This window comes from Triturus cristatus, chromosome 7, assembly GCF_964204655.1.
Source record: "Triturus cristatus chromosome 7, aTriCri1.1, whole genome shotgun sequence".
Classification (NCBI taxonomy): Eukaryota; Metazoa; Chordata; class Amphibia; order Caudata; family Salamandridae; genus Triturus; species Triturus cristatus.
This window is the reverse complement of record NC_140590.1, coordinates 582,418,793-582,441,585: the sequence shown is the minus strand read 5'-3', so window position 1 is coordinate 582,441,585 and position 22,793 is coordinate 582,418,793. Positions and strand designations below refer to the sequence as shown.

The window sequence follows — 22,793 nt, the reverse complement described above, 5'->3', positions numbered from 1 at the left end:
ATTCCACACAAATATTAAGTGAAAAGGGTGGCCTCATCTGTACTGGACTCCTTTGTAACGCAAGAAGGTCATTGCAGGTTTCATTGTTGTGCGTCACTGCAGAGTGAGAGGGGCTAGATCCTGGAAAAGGCTGACCTTTGTGCCTTCAAATCTTTTAACAGGTATGTCTCTAACAGCATACATGATCAAGTCTTTTTGTTTATGTCCAGCAGTATAACGGGGGTCTTTGATGGATGACCCGACCTGTGGGTGCGGTTAAGCTTAATGTCTTTATTTCCTAAATCCAGGGCTACATGTCTGAAGAGCTTTATCACATAATCTTCTAGCTTCCCAGCATCAGTCTGAAGAGGCACACCCCTAATGCAGGTGTTGGTCCTACAGGATCTTTTTTCTTAGACCTCTAGGTGATAATGCAGATCCTCGTTTTTGTCACACAATTCCAGGAGCTCACGGGAGGGAACAGGAAGTTCTTCATCACACCTGTCGCCAGAGCGTTCCAAAGAGTCCACTCTGTCTCCCAACTCTCCCAGGTTGCCTTGATGCCTTTAATATCTGCTGTGACGTCTCTCTGCAAAGCAGCGATGTGGTTGCGTATAGTGCCAAAGAGCTGCTCCAAGAAGGATCGGGTTACAGGTTCCTCCATCCCATGGACGTCTACCTCAACACCCCCTTCTACAGTCGCCGTCGCTGATAGAGAATCAGGTCGGGCAACTTCTTTTTTAGTGGAGGATTTATTAAGCAGATCCTTAAAAGAGGTGTCCTTTCGGGATCGTCCGGAGGCCATGTTGCTCTGTTGTGTCAGATGTCTATGCACTAACTAGACATCTAAAAGGCACGGGCAGTTCACAGTGCTCCAGGGGCCTGGTCACACCACCCCAGTCCAGAGGCCCGGGCCGGAGGATATCCCAGAGCCACAAGAATCTATTAGCCAGTACCAAATACCTGTAATGTTGTGGTCAGGTGCTTCACAGTATGAATTAGGCCCCCTCACTTGAAGGAGCTGTATATCCTCAAAAGCAGCCAGTGTTAATTGACCATGCGTCTTTCTTTTCAAGACTGTTCACCATCCAGTGGAGGATAATTGTTATTAAACTGCGATCTCACATTCAGCCAGCATACTCACATTCTAGGCTCAGATTCTCCACCTCAGTAGAAAGCCCCTCCTATTTATTTATTTATAGAGCGCTAACAATGATCCCGGAGGATATCACGGTGCTAGGTAGCAGGAATTCGGTGTGCAGTTGCCTGCGGAATTGGTGGATCTGTCAGATACTAGTTTTTAGGAAACAGATGTGTTTTCAGTTTTTTCCTAAAAACCAAGTAATCTGCTGTAAGACGAAGATCTTGAGGTAGTTTGTTCCACTTCTTTGCTGCCAGATATGAGAACGAACGTCCTCCTGCCCTCACTTTCCTTATGCGCTTTGTCCTGGCCTGCACTTGGTAGAGTGACCGTAGACACCTCGTAGGAGCGTAAAATTCAATTTTGTTCTGTAAAATTTTGGGTCCACTACAGTGAAGAGCCCTATGTGCAGAGCTGAGCAGCTTAAACAGTGCTCTCTGCTGAATGGGTAGCCAATGGAGTTGTTTCATGAACATGGAAGCTGAGCTCAGTCTGCTTTTATTGCATACCAGTTTCGCTGCAGCGTTTTGTAGTACCTGTAGGCGTGTAAAGAGGAAGTCTGCCATGCCTATGAACAGAGTATTGCCATAATATAGCTTGCTAATGAACAGGGCCTGTGTGACTGTTTGTCTGCACTCCAGTGGGATCCAGGGGAAGAGTCTTCTTAGCAGTTTCAAAGTTGCAAAGCCCTTTCCACATAGGGACAGCACATGGTCCTTCATGGAAAGAGTATTGTCGATGAGGATGCCTACGTTTTTAGCACATTGCTTGGGCGCCGGGGCATCTCCCAGAGTTTGCGCCCACCAGGTGGCATCCCAAATCACGTTGGCTCCACCAAAGAGTAGGATTTCCGATTTCCCCGCGTTTAATTTCAGGCAATGTTCTGACATTCATTGTGCCATTTCAGCGAGACAGTTTTTCAGTTTTGCTTTGGCGTCATCATGCCTTTCCTCAAGTGCTACCATCAGCTGGGTATCATCGCATAGGAGCAAATGCTGAGACCCCATCATTTGCTTATTTATGCTAAAGCTGACACATGTGCGTTGAAAAGTGTGGGGCTCAGGGATGCTCCCTGTGGCACGCGAAAGCAGATGGCCCTAGGTTTAAAGAAGAATTGGTCCAGTTGTACCGTTTGTGTTCTGTCACTCAGAAACGATCTGAGCCACTGTAGGGCTTTGGCATGGATTCTTTTTTCATGCAGGATTTCCATCATTCTATTGTGCAAGACCGTGTCGAACGCTGCCGACAGGTCCAATAATATCAGGGCTACAGCACCCCCCTGGTCGGTCAGAGATCGGATGTTATCTAGGACGGCCAGAAGCGCTGCCTCCGTGCTGTTAGTAGCTCTGAAGCCGGTTTGTGTGGGATCTAATAGATTGCTTGACTCTAAGTAGTTAGATAGTTGTCTGTTTACCAGCCTCTCCAGAACTTTGGAGAGATAAGGGAGCTGAGAAATTGGACCATAGTTTTCAGGGTTGTGCGCATCTGTTCCTGCTTTCTTCAGCAGGGGGGGGTCATTACCGCCTGCTTCCAGACTTCCGAAAAGGTAGCAGAGTTAAGAGAGTGGTTGAGTAGCTGAGTGACATAAGGACATAACACTGCTGTGATCTGAGCAAAGATGAAGTGAGGGCAGGGATCCAAATGGGATCCTGATTTCACTTCCACCATCGCCTTTAGGACCTCGTCCTCTGTTTAGAGGGGAAAAATTACCCATTCTGGATATTGCGCTTGGGTGAGGAGTCCGATGCTCCCAGGTACTTTAATCTGCCGTGGTGCTTGGGTTAAAGGAAGAAAAGATTTTGCTGATTTTGTCAGACAAAAATCTGCTGTTTTTTTTCACAGGCTGCGTCTGAAGGGGGCAGTATTTGGGACATACTCGCAGGTTTGCTAAGTTCCTTTACTATTTTATATAACTCTTTTGCTGAGTTACAATTCTCATTGATTCGTTGCACATAGTATCCTGCTATGGATAGAGTCAGCAGGGGGAGCACAGCAATTGAGGGCGACCATAAGATTAGGATGCAGCTGAAAGGAGGAGGGCAGCCCCCACTCGGTGAAACAGGCACATCGATGCTTCAACAAATCACCAAAGTGAGTGTCCGCTGAGGCCTCCTGCGGAACCCAAATGATCAGAAGGCTGGGCCTCAAATTCCTTCCCAGCAGTTTCGCCGGGTGCACCGTTGTTGCTGCACCTTTCAGGTCTGCCAATCTGCACAGTGGCATGGGGCCTCATGCTGATCCTCGCATGACAACCCACTTCAGAAGGAGTTCGGCCCATTCGGGGCCCCCAGTTCGGCAGGCCGCACTGACTTAGAGACCATCAACGGCCTCCGATGCAGGAGAGCAACCCTCACTCGACTTAGTTTCTATATGGCAAAACAAATAACTGCAGGGAGTGCTCGAAGAGCAGGTGCCTTTGCCATCACCTCCCACATAATAGGCAGCCCTGGAGCCAGATGGTGCTTTAAGGGCCATGTACGGTAGAGCTTCACGAAAAGGCTGCTACTCCGCCGCTATCATGGTCACGCCCCCTCTGATAATTTTAAAGATCATAAAGCACTTATATTACTGAAGAATGAACAACCTAAATATCCTGAGTAGTTTATATTATAAAAAAGTGGTAGCTAACCCTTTCCTAAGTGTCGATTTAACTCCATTGACTATTGTAGGAATGATAAGAAACGTGAGGAATATAAACGTGAATAAACGCAATGTGTCGGAGGGCTGTTCAATACTACCTATCATTATTTTGTAAAGTAACTGCAAGTTATTAGATATGTGGATATCACAAGCAGTAAACTGTTTCCATCATTTGGGCCGGTGATTTTAATATTACTAAGTGTCCGCACAGTGGGTCATGGGTTTGTGAAGTTATAGGTGTTCAGGGAGAAAACACTGGGCATGTTAAGCACTCAGCTTACGGCGAGGCCTTGACAGGCTTAATCTGAAATAATAACATGTTTTTTTCCTCAGAGCTAATCAATGACAATAGTGTAGAAGCTCCAACTTTTGTAGTGAGAGGAAAAAGGAAGTACAATTGATCACATTCTCCTGTCTAATGATTTAGCACCCCCTATTGAAAAAGTTCGATGTGTGGCCATTGCCATTGAGTTATAACTACCCTCTCATGGATAGCCTTACTATTGCTTTACTATCTTCTCCTTTTACCAGGGCTCATTACTCTTTAACGTATGTGCCAAATAAGGGGGTTCGGAAAAATGGCCTCACATGAATCCCAATACAGTTTTTAGGGATCTGCACACTAATTAAAAGATAGAGATTCTAAGGTGCCTATCGGAGGAGTTTGACCCAGTTGATATTTGCAAATCGGTTGCATTAGGATTAACCTCAAGTAAGCCTAGGTCTGTTAATCACATGCAATCTTGGTTTAAATACAAATGTTCAAACACCTATACAAACAACCAATAAGTTGAATCTGGACTAGGTAACGGTTAGAACTGCGAGAGTTCTCTATAAAAAAGGAATGCAGAAATTAGAAATAGAGCCTGGGAGGACCTCGAAAGCTCTTTCCTCGCAAAGGATAACAGGGCGTTTTGGGAGATAATAAATCAACCTTTTTTTCGGGAAAGACAATTTCAGAGATCGAATGTCACATTATGGAACAGTTATGGTTCAAACATTTTACAGATACTTTTAAACCTATTCACATAGGTGACAGGCTCTTACTGTTAAATGACTTATGTTTCGCATGCAGACCTTCAAAATTTTGGTTAGACCATTACGGTTGAGGAAGTTCGCACAGAGATTTTACGCTCTGCCACAGGGAAAGGGCCATAACCAGATGGGGTCGCAGCTTAACTTTTTAAACACAATCTTGAATTTTGGGCACCTCTGGTAACAAATGTTTTTAGAGGGATTGTTATGACGGGACCCCTAGGGACTTGGAGGGAATCTATATAGTACCCATATTCAAGAAAGGACCAAGAGCCTACCCTTGAAATTATAGGCCGATCTCTCTAATGGACCCCCCCCCAACCCCCCCACCGCCCCGTTTGGCAGGGTAACCTTAGCAAAACTTGATGATTGGGCAGTGGATAAATCCTTCTTTACTGAAGAGCAATATGGGTTTCGACCAGGTCTGGAAACAATGGAGTAAATGCCTTGAACCTTACATTGATCATCAGTAATCTGTCAAGGCCAGGAAATGAGCCCTTCACATGGCGTTTGTGGACCTCTCCTGCAGTACTTAATTTGTACCAAAAAAAAATACGCGCCGGGGCACAAAGCTTTATCTCAGAACCTCGTTACCAGCGCTGCCAAATGAGGGGTTGACATTTGTTTAATCTTTCACCAGACACTATCTTTCCCCCTTTATCTCAGTTTTACATGTACTTTTCACTCCTACTTTTTCCCTTTGTCTCTGTTTTCCAGTTGTTCCCTTCTTGCATCTTTACCCATTTTTAGGTCTTGCCTAGCGTTGCAGCGCATGCGCTGCTCGCACGGCAAGTTTTATTGTCAACGAGGACTTTGAGAAGAGGGCTTGAAGCCCCGCCCCTCATTTCCATTGGCTGGCATTACCGTTTATGCTAAACAGTGGCCTGCCATTGGAAATTAGGGTTTTTTGATGACGCCCTTTCGCCTCCGATCTGGACTGGGTCGCCTGCTTTGCTGCTGTCGCAAAGCACTTTCTTATCTTTATGGGGCCATGTTTTTCTAATTAGAAACACATGGCCCCATAAAGACAAGAGATCCATGCTTGTTTCTTGTTGGTTTACTACGTTCACACACTTGTGGGCTTCTGGTGCACGTCTTACCGCACGCTGCCCCTGGTGAGAGACCTCAGAAACCCTGTTCTCTCTTTTCCTGCTCTAGCCGATCACGGAGAGGTAAGAATATTCTTGAGCTCCTTCAGTGCAATTGCTAAAGCCTTTTACCCGTAACCCATGGCAGCTTTTCCTAACCGTGTTGTTTGTGCCTTTTCTTCAGGAACCATGCCGGCCAAAGGACCACTGCAGTCCGTCCAGGTCTTCGGGCGCAAGGTTAGTGCGGCACGTGTGCGCGCTCTTCCTCCCCGCACCATGGCACCTTTCGTAGCGAAGTTCCATAGCCGAGTACACATAATAAGATTGTTTGTTTAATGTAGAGTCTCTAGGCCTGAGCAAGAGAAGGTGGGGGTGGGGGTTGGGGTTGGGGTGTGAATGGGCCTTTCCTCACCACAAGCCCCCGAATGGCTGTTATACTTTAAAACCTGCTAGTATGTAACTTCTGAGCAGGCTGTGCTAAGATGCACGGCAGCCAGGTGGTGACTGCTTCTGCCTCCCCTATAGCTACGGTGTTGATGCTGCTGACCTCTTTCACTTGACGTTGATGCATGCGGCTTTCCGTGTTATTTGTTTGCTGTCCTCTGTTGTAGATGTCTGCGTGCTGCTGCTGTGTCCGTGTTTTATGCCTGCTCCCCTCCTTATGAGGCGTGTTTGCATGCTGCTGACGTGTCCCACGTGTTTTATGCCTGCACCCCTCCTTGTGAGGTGTGATTGCATGCTTCTACCGTGTCCCGCGTGTTCTATGCCTGCTGCCCTCCTTGCGAGGCGTGTTTGCATGCTGCTGCCGCATCCCACGCATTTCATGCCTGCTGTCCTCCTTGCGAAGCACGTTTGCAGGCTGCCGCCGTGCCCTGCATGTTTCATGCCTGCTGCCCTCCTTGCAAAGCGTGTTTGCATGCTGCCACTGTGTCCCATATGTTTCATGTCTGCTGCACTCCTATAAGGTGTGTTTACATGCTACCCTCTGTGTCATGTTTAATGCCTGCCTTCCAATAAGTCACTTATGTTAGACACATGCTGTTCCCTGTGCATTTGACACATGCTGCTTGCGATGTTCCAAGAATGTAGAATGAGCCGTGATTTTGGAAACCTGAACTGTAAAACTGAAACCCCGAAGGGTGGCATGGTGCCCCTTCCTGGCCACCCCTGGCAAGGTTGCATGCAGTGCTGCTCGCGTGGTGTTGAACATCTGGCATAGGCTTGGCATCATTGGACTGGGACCGAACATAATTATTGTCTTTCTTTTCTATTCGTCCTAGGCACAGAAAAGCCTGTTAGCCTGGCCGTTCATAAATCACCTGTGGCAAACCCTGGGCGCGAAGCGTGACAGCCATTCAGTCCCCGCCCCAGCCTGATGCAAAACCAACCACGAGGTAAATAGAGGACGAAATCAAGGGTACCAAGGCAGGTAGGGTTGGATTGGAATCAAAAATCGGCCCGGGCACACCAAAAACAAGCATTTGCAATGCAATATGCATTTACGCGAGTCTGAGCTACTGACATTGCAAATAACAATGCTTTTTATTTTTGTTTTTAAAACATAAATATAAGGCTTTGTCATTTACAATGCCAATAGCTTAAACTCGCGTAAATGCAAGACTTTTTGCATTGCAAATGCTTGTTACCTTTCTCTCTTGCTCTATCCCAGTCCTTAAAAATAAGCGCTGCTGGCCACCACCTGCGATCACAAGCTCAAACTATGCACTGGAAATTGGATTTGTGATTGTGGTATGGGCCTAGACTTTGGCTCTCGGAGCCTTACTTGATTATTTAAAGTAAGCAGCCCTCGATTATAAAATAAATCACGCACGTATTTATTGTCAGGGCTAAGTTGACATTTATTAGTTATTGCAAGACTTCTGTCTTTCTGTGTAGCCGAGCATGTTCAACAAGGCCCGGTACAGGAGGAGGCAGAAAGATGCATTCACTGGCAGATTCACAGTGAAGTCCATCCCAGCTGTACCATCCAGCTCAGCTCCGGCAACAAAGTGCTCAAGAGGCTGTCCCACGAAGCGAGATGCTGCAGATGCATGTAATGGCAGGTCACCACTGCACACGACGTGTGAGGGAAACAAGAGGTCCAAAGTTAAGTCATTATTCATAATTGAAAAAAGAAGGCACAGTGACATTTATTCGCCCACCTACCCTCACCCACTGCTTAAATTTCTATAGAACTCATGAAAGAGGCAGTGTCTGATGGGTAAGAAGAACTGTGAGCTCCTCCCTACTGCTGGTTTAGTTGGGGAGACACAGTCGTAGGCTTCTGTGAAATATTTTATTACTAAGCGCTAAGCACACAGGCTAGCGTAATGTACACATGATAGTTTGCTTATCACGTTCCTTAATCATCCTGGGCTTGCGTTTTCAAGCTTGCCTCACCATAGCTGATTCATGAGCCAACACCTAGCAATAATTATCTAATTGGAGGCTCAGGCAGGGTGCAGGCCTTTTGACGAAATGGGTGAAAGTGAAAGCAGCTTGGAAGATGATTTGGGAAAAAAACAGCAGTCCTGCTGCATGCATTCCCCTTTGGAAAATTATCTGAACCACAGCTGCCCGGATAAAAGATAGCTATAGTGCCGGCCCTGGAAAATAAGTGCCGGTGCTACGCACTGGCACAAATTAAGCACTGCTCTCCTGTGCCTCTGACAATATATGGGACATTTTTGGTCGGGCAGCGGTTGAACCCGCATTATGTCACATTGTAAAACGTTTACACCAAGATAATCATATGAGGGTTCGATATTCCCAACAAGGATAGTGTACTCCCCCTATCCAGGTTCAACAAGGTGTCAAGCAAGGTTGCATTTTAGCCCCTTTCTTACGTTTATCTTATATACATGCTTTATAAACCATTTTAACTACATGCAGTTGTGACTTCACCAAACGAGGCTCACGTTTAGTTCACGTTTTATTGTATGCGGTGACGCGGTTTTAATCGCACGATTCGCAAATGGCCTACAATTACTTTTAAATGGTTTTAACCAATTTATGCAAGAGCTGAAGCTCATGGGGAATAACAAGAAATGATATGTAATGACATGCGGTCCAAGGAATATTTTCGGGGGGGGGGGGGGGGGGGGGGATGGGTGAACGTACATTTTTAAAACCAAAGATTTTCATTATTTAGGTCTCATAGTCTCCCCAGGAAACAGGGGATTGGAGCTTCGAGCGAAACAGTTTCTAGTCTCGCCAGAAAGCTAAGACATAAGCCTGTTGCAGAAATGGTCATGTTGTACAAAAATAAAGCTCTCCGCGTGGGAACATATGGATCCAGAGTCTGGGTGTATAATGCAACTAAGGCCTTGCAGAGAGTAGAGAATTTTGTTTTGAATAGATTACTAGGAATCCCAAAGGCTACCCAAAGTTTCATTACTCATAATGAACTCGGGTAGGGTTCTTGAAAAACAGGGCAGGTCCTGCCCCTATTCAATTATGGACAAAGATCTGGTCTACTAAAGAATTAGGCTTTACTCGAAGTATAGTTAAGGATTGCCTAGTGCAGAATAATATGCTAGTGATTCCCTGGCTCTGTACTTGAAAAATATCCTGTGTTGTGACATAGGATTGACCGAATACTTCATGGACCCTGCAAGGACCCCCCCCCCCCTCAACCCCCCCTTTCGAAAAACCAAGGAAAGGAGATGTTTATGGCAAACAAGGAGGAGGCTAGGCTTGTAAATATGCTAGACTCTGGTATGGTTCAATCATATGTTCCATTGTGAACTACATAGAGCTGGAGCCCTACCTGACATGGCTTAAGGATTCAGAGCTCAGGTTTTATCTTACTCTGCTCCAAATGAATAAGATACACTTTCTAGTGGCATTTACTGGTACCTGGTTTCAAAGGTTACCATGTGGTCCTTGTGATTGGAGATCCCATCAGTCTACCGAGCATTTTATTCTGTTTTGCTCTCTGTATTTCGCTTCTAGGTCATGGTTTCTCCACCCCATATTAAGTAGGAGATCTTTTAATAATCATCAAAAGGGCTTACTTTTCCTTCAGCGTCTCAAATCTCCCCCCATGTATTATTCAATTCTGAATTTTATCATGAAAGCGCTGAAAGTGAGAAGAAAATATGCTGTATAACTTGAGTGATGTTAGTGTTTTAATATTGAATACCTGACGATAGCTCCTTTTATGATGATTTTTATGAAATGTTCTTGATTTACTTCCCATGACTTAAGTCTCTGAGTTTTGTAATGAGGAGTATAGAAATTTCGTATTTGATGTATTATAGTTTTACTGCGATAAGATGCTTTTCTGACCCTATTGTTATTGTGATTATTTGTGCATTTATAGTCGATTGACCGAATAAAGTTGTTTGAATGACAAGCAAAGAGTTTAGTCACACCCAAGAATCTCACACCTTCCAACATCTTTTGAGTTTTTCACCACTGTTTGCATCTGTACTGATAAAGTAATAGGTTACTTATCTGTAAAAGTTTTGATGTTGATGCTCTTCTACATTCAAATGTTATTAATTACTCCTCCATCTAGTGCTTAGGTATGTGTTTGTTTTCAAAGTTTTTTTTACTTTGGGCATCGACAATAGCAGTCTCACTATGTCTCATCAGGACGTTGACTGTAAGCTAACAATGGCAGATTACATGACCACTATTTTTTGGACTATTAGAGATATTAAGGCTTAACAGTTGCTGGATTTTACTTTATTGGATTAGATTTGATAGCATAAGCAGAAACTGTTGTTTCCTTTTTTTTATAGGGCGGATTGTTTCTAGGAAAAAAAACACAGGGGCCCGCTTGTTCCTCCTCGAATTGGGCTCCATACGTATCTGCAACACTGTTGATCACACCATGACAGATGGTTAGATTATCCGATGGAGATGATGCTGAAGGTTATAAATCCAACTCTTCCTGAAGCGAATTTGGTTCTCCAAAGTTATGTCATTGTACTTTTGGAAGTGAGTCATCCTCTTCTACGTTGCTCAGTAACTCAATTCCCTGCTTGACTCCAATATTATCTTCTTCCCCTTTAAGCTTTTCTTCGATGTTTTGCATAAAGGGTCCAAATTTTAACTTATGTTCGTCATAGTGTGCAGTGACGGCCGGTGGGGAGTCGACAGATGACAAGGGAAAATAAAATTTAAAAAATGAAAAACGCTTACCTTGCGGCCGCCGTATCAATGACCAATTTCTGCGTGTCAGGGGCTTGTAGCTAAATGTCAACAAGTGGGGGAGCACTAGAGAGGGTGAGGAGCTTCGATTACTTAGGAGTTAAGGTAATGGAGAACCTGAAGTTGAAAGACCAACTAAGCAAAAGCATGCTGCTACTCGAGCAATTGCAATCAACAGGTTGCATAGGCAAACAAGCTCTTGTGCAGTCTCACCGGCCCTGTAAGTATATCGTGGTAAGGCGCGAGGGGCCGCTCTCTATGGGGCTGAAACTTGGGGTTGTACTGATGCCCCTCCACTCACTGTTCCAGAAAATACGTTTGTCAGGCGGCTGGTTTCTGTTCCCAGTAGCACACCGCTAACCCCCATATTCTTTGTTTACTATCAAAAAGAATTACAGATCTTGCCGCTTTTAGACCACTTTTTATTGGGTTCGATCATGAGTCACACCTGAGCTAATGGAATTCAGAGACTGCCTTGCCGACCTGCTTTCCGTTAGAGGTGCGAAATCCATACCTTGGGTTACATTTGCTTTTGACTGGATAAGTAAATTGGGTCTGCTAAGGCTATGGGCTAATCCTGGAAAAATGTGCAAGGCTGATAGTAACATTTTAAAATCCAGTTACTGGGCTCATATCCAATATATTATCCTATATTAACAACCAGTTAACTGGCACATTGTCAAATAGATTTCTAGCTATTAAACCATTCTCTTGCTTCAAGGTATTTTTAAATTTTGTCTCCTCCCCCCTAGCCAAAAGCCTTCATATACGTTTTTGATTTGGCACTTTACCTCTGAGGTCCTTTACTAATAAGTGGCACATGGACCCAGTTTCTGGTATTTGCCCGGCGTGTGGCTTGGAAAATGAGGATGAGATACACATATTTTTTTGTCCTGGTTATCTTGGCCTGCCCCAGAAATGGATTATTCCTCTATGCCGCAATCTGGAGTTGACTTGATATATAGTGGCCTTCAGAATTCTAAAAAGTGGGACTACTACTGCAATAGTCATATCCACTAGTACATTTTAACTGGCAGTCTGGTACAAACATGGCAGATTACAGACTGTGACTGCCAGTGATTTCCAACTACTGCTTAATTTTAACGCCTATTTTATATAAATGAAAGAATAAATTTTATGTGTTATTATGCTGCTCACTGCTTGTTTTGAACATAGCCCTTGTCTGATTTTTGCACTTTGTTCTGTACGCAAGCAATGACTACAGGAATGTTTTCCCAATAGCATTTGTTCTTTTTAATATGAATTGAGACGCCCAATGTTTTATAAATGTATTTTGATGTATTTATTGTATTTCTTTGTTTATGTATACTTTGATGGTACTTGGCTACCAATTAAAGTATTTTCAACTACTACAAAAAAGTGGTTTTCCTTTTTTTACATTGTATTTTTTCTCGTCTGTTGACTCCCCTATACCCTCCACCCCACCGCTCTTACCTGCATGGGCCATCACGGATTGTGTTAGTCTTTCTAGGTTTCTAGTTGCCCTAGCAACCTATCATCATCAAATACTAGTGTTTGATTGATCAAAAGATCCCTGCTTCAAGAGACTCTTTATTTTTCATTGTCAAAAGAATTTGACCTTTTTAAGATCCTTCAGCCCATGATTAGGTTAAAAATGGCTTTTGGGGATTGGTAGGCCCGGACTACTTTTACATGTTTTCGTTCAGTGTTTTAGGCTCCAAAGCTGGCTTTTGAAACCCATTTATCTCCGAAGTTGGCTTGATGCCTTTTGTTTTTTTACTACTGTTCTTTCTGTTAATGTTTTGATGGCTGCTCGAATGGGGAATTTTCAACACTGACAGTTTGTCTTTAGTCTTGGATGCCAGTTTTCTCAACTCCATGGGCATTTCAGCTTGTAGCATAGAGTCCCTAGAGTCTTTCAGGGTTTTTTCTATACTTTTCACTGGAAGAGTGTTGATGACTTGCACATTTCATGTTGCTCTCTTCCACAGCAAAGTCAAATCTTGTACTCCCCTAATCTCTTCAGCTGCCTTTAACACCTCATCTAAAAAAAAATAATAACAATTTTGGACACGGATGGTTCGTGCTTTTTGGGTATGTAAATATCTTCTCTTTTGGGAGTTCTATTTTTATCCAATGAGCTAACCTTTGTTTTCCATATCTTTTAGGGGTTTTGGTTTAAAAAGATGCATATGCAAACCAACTTGTGAAATCAAGTATACTGAGCAAAGAAATAAGATACTTGTCCTTGTAGATAAAGTTTTGGTGGCAGTTAGGACAGAGTATTCTCCAAAGATAAAGCTCCCTGGCAGTCATTCTCCAAACTGGTCAAAGTACTGGTCAACATATACAGACTTTTACTCTTGATACAGATGTTGTGTTTAAAGTCTATCAGAGGAAACCTTTGGTTCGGAAGTTAGGGCTTTTGGCATGAGATATTTCTGTCAATAAATTTAGTGCTAGATGTTTCACTGCACCTTACTTTGCCAGTCTTCAAAAAAAGCTGGATACTCCAGTTCTTCCTATGCACAAAGATTATGGTGTTAAAGAACTTGCCGTGTGGTGTGCAAAGAAATACTAAAACAGCAGGGATAAGAGGTCCATTAAAAAGTGCGGGTCAGTATTAAAATTAAAATAAATGTACAAGTTGGTGGCCTGATGCTATATTGTTCTTAGTTGCAACAGTGAAGATGGCGTCCTTGCTAAGCCTCAGTGGATTTCATTAAATGTTATTGAGTTAAGCTTAGAACTGTTTAAACTTGAAGAAGCTTGACTGACTGAGGAGTTTCACTGTGATTGCTTGATACAATGGGGTACACAATTTTTGATAAGTAAGGGACCACTGTCTGACTGAATGATAAGAAATGATATTGCTTTCTAGAGTTACTTTGCCATTAGATGCAATAAGGAATGCTATATGAAACCAATTTAAGGAAGAAAAGGACACAAACATTGCTTTTGGTTGTCTTCACACAAAGAACCACCAGTGGGAGGACTTCTACAAACACAAGCTACTTCTCTTGAACAGAGAAAAAGTGTTAAGACGCTGAAACAGCGTTCCAGGAACAAGGAAACGTGCTCTGAAATCCAGGCAGTAAGCACATGGCTGCTGCATCAAATCTCTGGTCCATAGAATGCTGCAAAGATGGCTGCCCACCCAGCATGCTTGAGTAGAGGGGAAAAGTGCTGCCACAGAGTCTGCATGCATGCAGTGGGAGCCTAAAACAAGAAATGTAAAGATATTTAGCCATGTGTAGATCAGCACATACAGGATCTAGAGGCAAATTCAGAATTAGGGAAATATCTGTTTTTGAAACCAAACGGGTGTAGATTACCTTGACTTTAAATAGAGGCAGCATGACTTACTTAGTCCAAAATCCTTTCAGGCAAGCAATATTGGTAATCATTCTTGAAAATTCCACTTCTCAACCCACAAGTCAGAAACAAAAGAAGTATTTAATAAACATACCACTAAAGCACTCATGCATATTAACATACAAAGGACAACCACGTTTCTAAAATGTAGAGGGCATATTTTCCATGCTGGTTTTGGTAGTGGAGAACATGGTTAAAGTGGTTTCCAGTATATCAGGACAGTATGATAATCTAATGAATGAGCAAAAGAAAACTCACACTTTTTACTAGGATGACCACTACTGTTAATTTAACTCTGGATTGAAAAAAGCTAGGCAACAAAGTGTTACACATGACTTGTTTTGTAAAACCGCCTGCATTAAACAAGGTTATTACAAAATATTTTGAGGAGGGAATGGGTAGAACATAAATATGTGCAGCAGCATTCTTCCAGTGCTAAAAAGGTCAGGAAAAGAGTGGGAGGTGAAAAGACTAGGTAAGGCAACTTGGACCTTTCATACGCAAACACACACTAGTTGCTTTTCACTACCAGCGATGAACATTTAACTTTACTATAGGATAAGGGCTGCAGTTTTGCCTCGGTCGAGGAGGGTGCGGATGTCGTCCGTAGTGGCGAGGAGAGCAGTCTCAGTGCTGTGGTTCCTCGATTAGGAAAGGTCAAGAATGTGGTTTGTTTCGATGAACTCGGAGAGTTGGGCATTGATAGCCTTCTCGATGACTTTGGCTGGGAAGGGGAGCAGAGAGAAGGGTCTGTAGTTGATGTCCGTCGGGTCAGCAGAGATTTTCTCAGCAGTGGGTTGATCTCTGCATGTTTCTAGTCTTCAGGGAAGGTGGCGGACTTGATGGAGCAGTTGACGGTGCGGCAGAGTTGGGGGGCGATGGCAGTGCCATCTCTGTTGAAGATGTAATGAGGGCAGGGATCCGAGGGGGCTACGGAGTGGATGCTGGTCATGATTTTGAGGGTGTCGTCAGAGGTGAGGGCGATTCCAATTGGGCAGGGTCTACTGAGGCCTGGAGCCATTGGGTGCAGTGGTTGAAGGTGGGATGGGTGGGTTTTAGATTGCAAAGCTGTGTTACATGGCCTTGAGCTTTCGGTGAAAAAAGGAATCGTAGTTGTTGCAGTAGTCTTGAGAGGGGTGGAATATTTCCTGTCTCCATTATGGGTTTGACAAATTCTTTCACCACAGTGAGGAGTTCTTTGCTGTTGTGTGCATTGAAGTTGATGCGTTCCTGTATGGCTGTTTTCTTTGCTGTTCTGAGGTGGTGGTGGTGGTGGTGTGCGGTGACGGCATGTTTGTAGGTTGAATGGTCTGCAGAGATTGCTGCTCCTCTATCTTCTCTTGAGCCATCTGAAGGTGCGCCTGGACTCTTGGAGGGCGGGAGACAACCAGCTGGCTCTCTTGGAGAGCTGCTTGCCTGAGGGTTTCCTGAGGGGATCCAGTGTGTTGGTGCAGTTGGAGATCCAAAGGTGAAAGTTGCATGCTGAGGTGTTGTGTTCGTCGATGGTGGGGTTTTGCTAAGGGAGGTGGTGAGCTGGTCTTAGATGACCTTATTCCAACTTCTGCGAGAAGAGCAGTGGGTGTGGTGGTGTACGGTGGGTTTGGTGATGGAGAAGTGGACGAGGTGGTGGTTGGTCCAATGTAGCTCGGAGGTGTGGCTGACGCAGATGTTGGTGTCTGAGGAGAAGATGGGTTCGAGCATGTGTCCGGCTGAGTGGGTCGGAGAGATGACCAGTTGTTTGAGTCCGATGGTGGAGAGGTTCTCCAGTAGGGATGCGGTGTAGTGGTCGTCAGGTGGAAACTGAGGTCGCCGAGGAGGATGTAGTCCATTGAGGTGAGCGTCTGGTGGCTTCGCCAAAGAGGGGGGCAGGGTCCGGGAGGTCCGTAGATGAGGGTGTAGCGGAGGGTGGTGTTCGGGTTGGTCTAGATATGGAAGTGGAGGTGTTCCATGTTGGTTGAGTGGTAGTCTGAGCTGGCTGTGAAGCGATGGGTGTTTTTGAGAACAATGGCAATGCCTCCTCCCAGCCAGCTGGCGCGGTCCTTGGGGATGGCGGTCTCGAAGTCTGGAGCTGAGGTGGGGTTCAGCCATGTTTTCATGAAGAAGGCATCGTCGGGGGAGATGGAGTCGAGCAGTCCCCATGGCATGACTTTTGAGAGAGCGGGTTTTGAGTAGGATGCAGCAGAGGTGGTTGGGTCCAGTTCTTGACGGTCGTGCGGTCGGTGGGTCTGGTGTGTGAAAGATAGGAGAAAGTGAAGTTCTGGCAGGTGAACAGGTCTGGGGTGTCCTTCAGTTATGCAATGTGGCAGTTGTTGGAACGTCCGGGGTTGAGTGCGTGGAGGGTGCTGGCATAGCAGCGGTTAAGGCTGGGGAGACCTGGGTCCCTGGTGCTGGGAGCAGATGGGCGCAGACGGGCATGCATTTGGCGTGCCCGTGCAGGGGACGCCACTGAGTAGTGTTGGGGAGGAGGGAGGGCTGGTCAGCTGAGAGGCAGGAAAACTGCACCCGAAAGGGGAAGGGCCACAGGGAGAGGAGGAGAGGTAAGGGGGACACGGAGGAGAGGAAAGGGAGCAAACTGGAATGAAAGTAAAGGACCGAAGTAAACAGTAAAAACAAGGCAGCAGAACAAAGAAATACAGAAAAGGCATTACAATTAAATAAAAGAAGCAATAGAATAAAAAGAAAAGAATAGAAACAACAGCAGACAGAAGAACTGGGCCACCAGGCATGGGGCGCAGGCCTGCGGGCGGAGGAGGGCCTTGAACTACGAGCCTAGGACTCAGGAGGGCAGACCACTATCAGGTGGAGCTGTGCAGTGGGGGGAGCAACGCAAGCTAACAAGGTCAGTGAGGTTGCTCTCACCGTGCAGCGGCCACCATTAACTAGTGCTGGGAAGGTGGGAGGGCTGGTCAGCTGGGAGGTGGGTAAATGGCGCTTGGAAGGGGGCAGGCTGCGGGGAGCAAGAAGCAGCGAGGGCAGGAAGGGGGGGCACGGAGGACGGGAAAGGGAGCACCCTGGAATGAAAGTAAAGGACAGAAGTAAACAGTGAAAACAAGAGGCAGAACAAAGAAATACAGAAAAGGCAATAAAATAATAGAAAAGAAACAAGAGCAATGGAAAGAAAAGAAAAACAACAGCAGACCGAACAAGAGCTCACCACTGGGCCACCTGCAATGAGGTGCAGGTGGGGGTCTGCAACTGGAGGAGGGCCTAAAACTACGAGCCTAGATCTCAGAGTGTAGACCACTACCAGATGGAGCTATGCAGTGGGGGGAGCAATGCACGCTGTGACAAGGTCAGTGAGGTCGCTTTTATCCCCTACTAAGAGGAGCAGCTTCTCTTTTACCAATGCTCAGATTCCTTTCTACTTCACAATTTGTTCTCTGACTCTACTTATTTACAGCTATATCATCTACATTCTAGAAGCACTGTGATTAGACATAATGTCATACCTGTTTGTATTTCTGAGGCAAACTCCAGCCAAAAGCTTGGACTCGTCCATCTTCTTTCTGTACATGAGCTTTTACCTGGCGGTACTGCTCTCTCTTCTGTTCTCTTCTTAAGGCTATATTAGCTTCAGAGCTAAAATAAACACATTTGCTCATGAAAATCTCACTCAGGAAAGGAAATCCCTTGTTACAAAATACATTTCTATTATCTTTGTAAGTATGACAAACTTGTATCTGTATGTTGTATTATATTCCTTAACAAAGTCCTTTCCAAAGAATTCACAGGGGGGATATGATACGCAAAAAAAAGACAATGTCAAACTCTACTTCTTAAAAACTGTTTCTGCTTACAAAAGAATTGCAATACATGAAGCCGTTCACATCGTAGCTCACACACTATTTCTGAAAGATGGGTGAATGTATTAAACAGTGAGTTCTATTGTTTGTATTCCTTTTATTTTGTCCTCATGTCCACTTCCACTGGTGACAGCAGTTTATTTAGAAAGCCTCTTGCACACATCAGTAGTATATTATATAGACCTACAATATTTCAGCCTCAACTGCTATAGTCATTATTCCAGGAATATAAAGCTGAGACAAAGATACTTCAGTAGCCTCACCAGACCATTATTTATAAGCTCCACATGTGTTTTAAGTAGCAAATGCAAATAAGCACTAACAGTGGCATATTAAACAGTACCTCCAACCTAGCCTAGGCACTTTTTGATGTGCAGCTAGCATATTTAGCGTATTTGAGCAGCTATGCTACCACAGTGAGCTGCACCAGTGGAACAATGATAACCTTGATAATTTCAACACTAGAAGAGGCACTTTAGGGTCATCTATTAGTGGGGCCTGTCATAAAATAATATACAAGAGGCGGCATTAATTTCAAAGTCACATTTTACAACTATTTTAGATTAGGCACAATGTGGTTGGACATGAATGGGTAGTTACGGTTGTAGCAGGAGCTACATATTTGCCTTACTCACTAGTTAAGTAGCCTTTCATATCTGTTCTGAACAGAATCCTTGACATACATGAAAAGCAGTCTTGGCACATTGAACTGCACTAAAATATTACTATACTTTAAGCAGAAGAGTAGGCATATTATGCAGCCTTTATTAGCAAACCTGCTAATCTAGGGCATCCACCCACTAAACCACAGGACAAATTAGACTAGAGGAATTGGAATACTTCACAAAAAGGCAAGAGTCATTAGTAACTATAGTAACAGTTTACGCATCCTAATAAGACATGAGACCTGCTGTGATTCCTGCATAGTCGAGTCAAGTCAGAGAAACGTATTAAGCGCACATATCACCATGGGGTCTCATGGCGCTAGCGAGGACTCCGTAGAGACTGACAATCGAGTATGCAAGAGTTATGGATGGTCAAATAACCAGGTTTTTAGTTCCTTACGGAGAGGAGATAAGGCGGCAACTTGTTCCAGCAGGCAGGAGCGATAAAGGAGAAGGATCGACCGCCATTTCTGGCAGTGCGGTTTCTGCAAGGGGTTAGAAAGCATTTAGAACTGGAGCTTAGCGTCCTACTTGGTTGATACCAGCCAGTTTTCTAAGCCAAATAACTTGGTCCAGTTCCATACATACTCTTATGCAAAAGACAGAGAATTTTGAAGCGGCACCGCTTCTTAATGGGAAGCCAGTAGAGGGATTTCAGACTAGACACAGATGGGGCTCTTGCTGGAAGGTTTAATATCAGTCTAGCCGCGGTGTTTTGCAAAACTTGAGCTTGGAGTAGAGCTCCTCGTTTATAGAGGCCAACACGGCATTACCATAGTCAACGCAACTCATGATACCTCCATGGATCAGTGGGTTCCTGGATTCGATGGGCATTGAAAGATTTTGCGTAGTTTACACAATATGCCGTAACAAATGCTGATTACATGGCTAATATGGTTTTTCATCGACAGCTGATTGTCAATGATCACTCCGAGATTCGGCACCACAGATTTTGGGGTATGGACATGGGACCAGCTTCTGTGGCTACCAATCACTGGACCAGTGTTCATCCGCCTTGCCAAAGAGGATGACCTCTGTCTTACTTCCGTTTAGTTGTAAGTGTTTGGTACATATCCAATTGTCAACGTGGGTCATACAATTTTTAAAACGGACCTTTGTGTCAAGGGGGTCAGAGCCTAAGGTAATAGCTGTGTGTCATCAGCGTATGACACCACATCAAAGCCGTAGGACCTGATCACCCTGGCCAAAGGTGTCACATACAGGTTGAAAAGCTTGGGACTCAGGATAGAACCTTGAGGGACTCCCATGCTTACAGACCGACTGCAGGGGGTTTCACAGAATACCTGCTAGCAGGGAACAGAGTGCAAGGATGCCGGAGTCCTTCTCAGAAAAGATGTGCTGGGGTCAGGGCTACAAATGGCCCAATGCACGGTATTGTTGCACGACAACAAGCATGTGAAGCCGCAAGTGAACGCAGTGCACAGGGGAGGCGGAGGTCAGAGGCCTCTGGTCTCCAGCGGAGTCCGGGCTCCATATCAACCTCCTGGAGCTTCGGGCGATTCGTCTTGCACTCAAAGCATTCCTTTCCTCTGTACTGGGAAGAGTAGTGCAGGTGTTCACTGACAGCACCACAGCCATGTGGTACTGCAACAAACAAGGCGGGTGGGGTCGAGGACCCTATGTCAAGAGACTCTCGACCTCTGGACAAGTCTGGAACATCAGGGCATATCACTGGTGGTTCAAAACCTGGCAGGTTCTCTGAACGACAGGGCGGACTAACTCAGACGCAGGTGCATGATGGATCACGAGTAGCGTCTTCACTCGGAGTTACGGTCCCCACGAGGGATATCCGCTTCAAACTTAGTGAGAGGGGAGCTCAACTCGGAGACCTTCAGAAACCCACCTCATGTTTTGCTGGAGTCTTCGGAGTGCGCAGGAGCTCTGGAGCAGCAAACTTGACAGATTCATTATGGTGCCTGCGTTTGCAGGGGAGTGACTCCTTCACCCCAAGGAAGTTGTATTGGAGGTCCACAGGGTCCAGCACGGAGCCTGTATGGATCACGGACAGTGGCGAGACTGGGTACGGCAAGGGAAGTCCAGCCCAAGGGTGGTCCAGCGAAGTCTAGCGTGTCCAGACGGTCGAAGTGTAGTGGTATCTTCTTGCAGAATCTTGTCCACGTAAAATCTAATGTCCTGTAGCCAGGTAACCCATTTTATACCCACGGGAAAGGGTTGAACAGATTCTAGTGACCCTCCTAGGGGAGGGACAGGACAGAGGGGAGGCTACATCCATGTCCTTTGTCCAGCTTCACACCAGAGCAGGAGCAAATGGCTCCCAGATCTAGTTTGAGCTGGTTTGAGCTGGACTATGCACAGGGACACCAAATAAGCCCCTCGTTCAGACTTTCTGGCACGGAGACCGTGCACCCATCCGGCTCCACTACATTAAATCCTGTCTGGGAGGTGGTCACACCTTCCTGTGACAGGATACCTATTGTCCGACCTTCCTCTGCGCGAGCTTGGCTCAGCAGCAGGGGGCAGACTCGTGCCTGTGGCTGGCAGCATCCATTTTGTGCTGCAAAGCTCAAGAAAGTTGGTACCGGAAGACTTGGGTACCCCCAGAACCTCGGTTCTGAGGAGAGGAATCATACCTCCCACGCCAGTTACTGGTGTGGAGGTATGATTCCAAGGTGTTTGACATCAAACACAACATATTTCGTTGCAGAAATTGAGATCGCATTTACCGCGAGGTTATAATGCACCTCTATCTATATGTCCGGCAGTATCACGTACAGCCAAGAGAATGGTCTCCGAAGACTGCAGAGGGGCCCTGCTCATGCAGGAGCAACCTCTCACGTAAAACCCAGCACCCTGCCTTTAGGATTGTTAAGGGCTGCTATAGGGGTGACTTATAAAGTTTTAAGTGTAGTGATATATATATATATAGATATAGTGAACCAATATCTCTCGTAAGGAGTGCAAACACTAGCTTACACAGGCTGCAGCAGCAGACCTGAGGTTCCATTTTGCATGGCCTCTCAAGGGTGACATAATACATGCTTCAGCCCAAGGGAGGCCTCTGGGGTACCTATTCCCTGGGTACATGTGTACCATATACTAGGGACTGATAAGAGCACCCCAGTATCTAATCTGGAGTTGTGCCAAAGTACATACATTAATTTAAATGGAGAAAGCAGATAGGCTGGGGTCCTGAATAGCAGGATCCCAGCCAGACTAGTCAAAACAGTGGGAGCAAAAAGAACAAGCATTGACATAGCCAATAGTTCTCGCTTTTGGGACCTTATAATTATTTACTTATGCAGCACAATATCCTTGGTGCAACAACATCAACTGTTGCATGGCTAAACACTTATAAGATCCCAAACGCGAGACCTATTGGCTATGCCAATGCTTGTTGCATTTATCACCCCGAGTGGGACGGGTATGCCCAGACGTGGGTCCCGTGCTTTCCATGCCACTGGAATCAAGTTATCCTGACTCAAAAGGGGTAAAACTCCGAAACCGGTCCTAGGATGCTTGTTTCCAGTCCAGGGAGGACCTGGCTTGGCAGTTCGAGCTGGACTGTTCCCATGAGGCACAGGGTCAAGACTGATTTGCATATGGCTGGGTTCAAACTGGAATGGCATAGTGAGCAAAAAAACGATGGATTTAGACCCAGGTATCTGTACTGGGGTGAATGTATGACATTGTTCTGCATTCTGTCCATTAACTGTTGTTTTTGCACAGATAACAGGCAAGCAGGACGTATGCTCTATGTTTACTTCAACTGTTTTCCTAAAAAATCGCATTGAAGTTAAGAAAGTAAAAAGTAATAAAAGTAAACCCACTATAGATGCCACTAAATTCTGCAGAGACTCGTAAATCTCAAAGAAGCACGTGAGGTGCTGTGAGATGTTTCGCACCTGATCCAGCTGGGTGTAGCAGGCCGATTACAGGTGCACTT

At 45.3% G+C, this 22,793-nt stretch overlaps 1 protein-coding gene across 3 annotated transcripts in view; it reads right to left on the bottom strand.

Annotated features, from left to right (window-relative positions):
* Positions 1–22,793, bottom strand: part of SPAG9 (sperm associated antigen 9) — a 1,633,747-nt gene that overhangs the window by 956,620 nt on the left and 654,334 nt on the right. For all 3 annotated transcript variants that reach the window (XM_085617154.1, XM_085617155.1, XM_085617156.1), the window contains one exon: positions 17,850–17,979. In XM_085617154.1, coding sequence (XP_085473280.1) covers positions 17,850–17,979 — 130 coding nt within the window. The remainder of the gene's footprint in view (positions 1–17,849; positions 17,980–22,793) is intronic.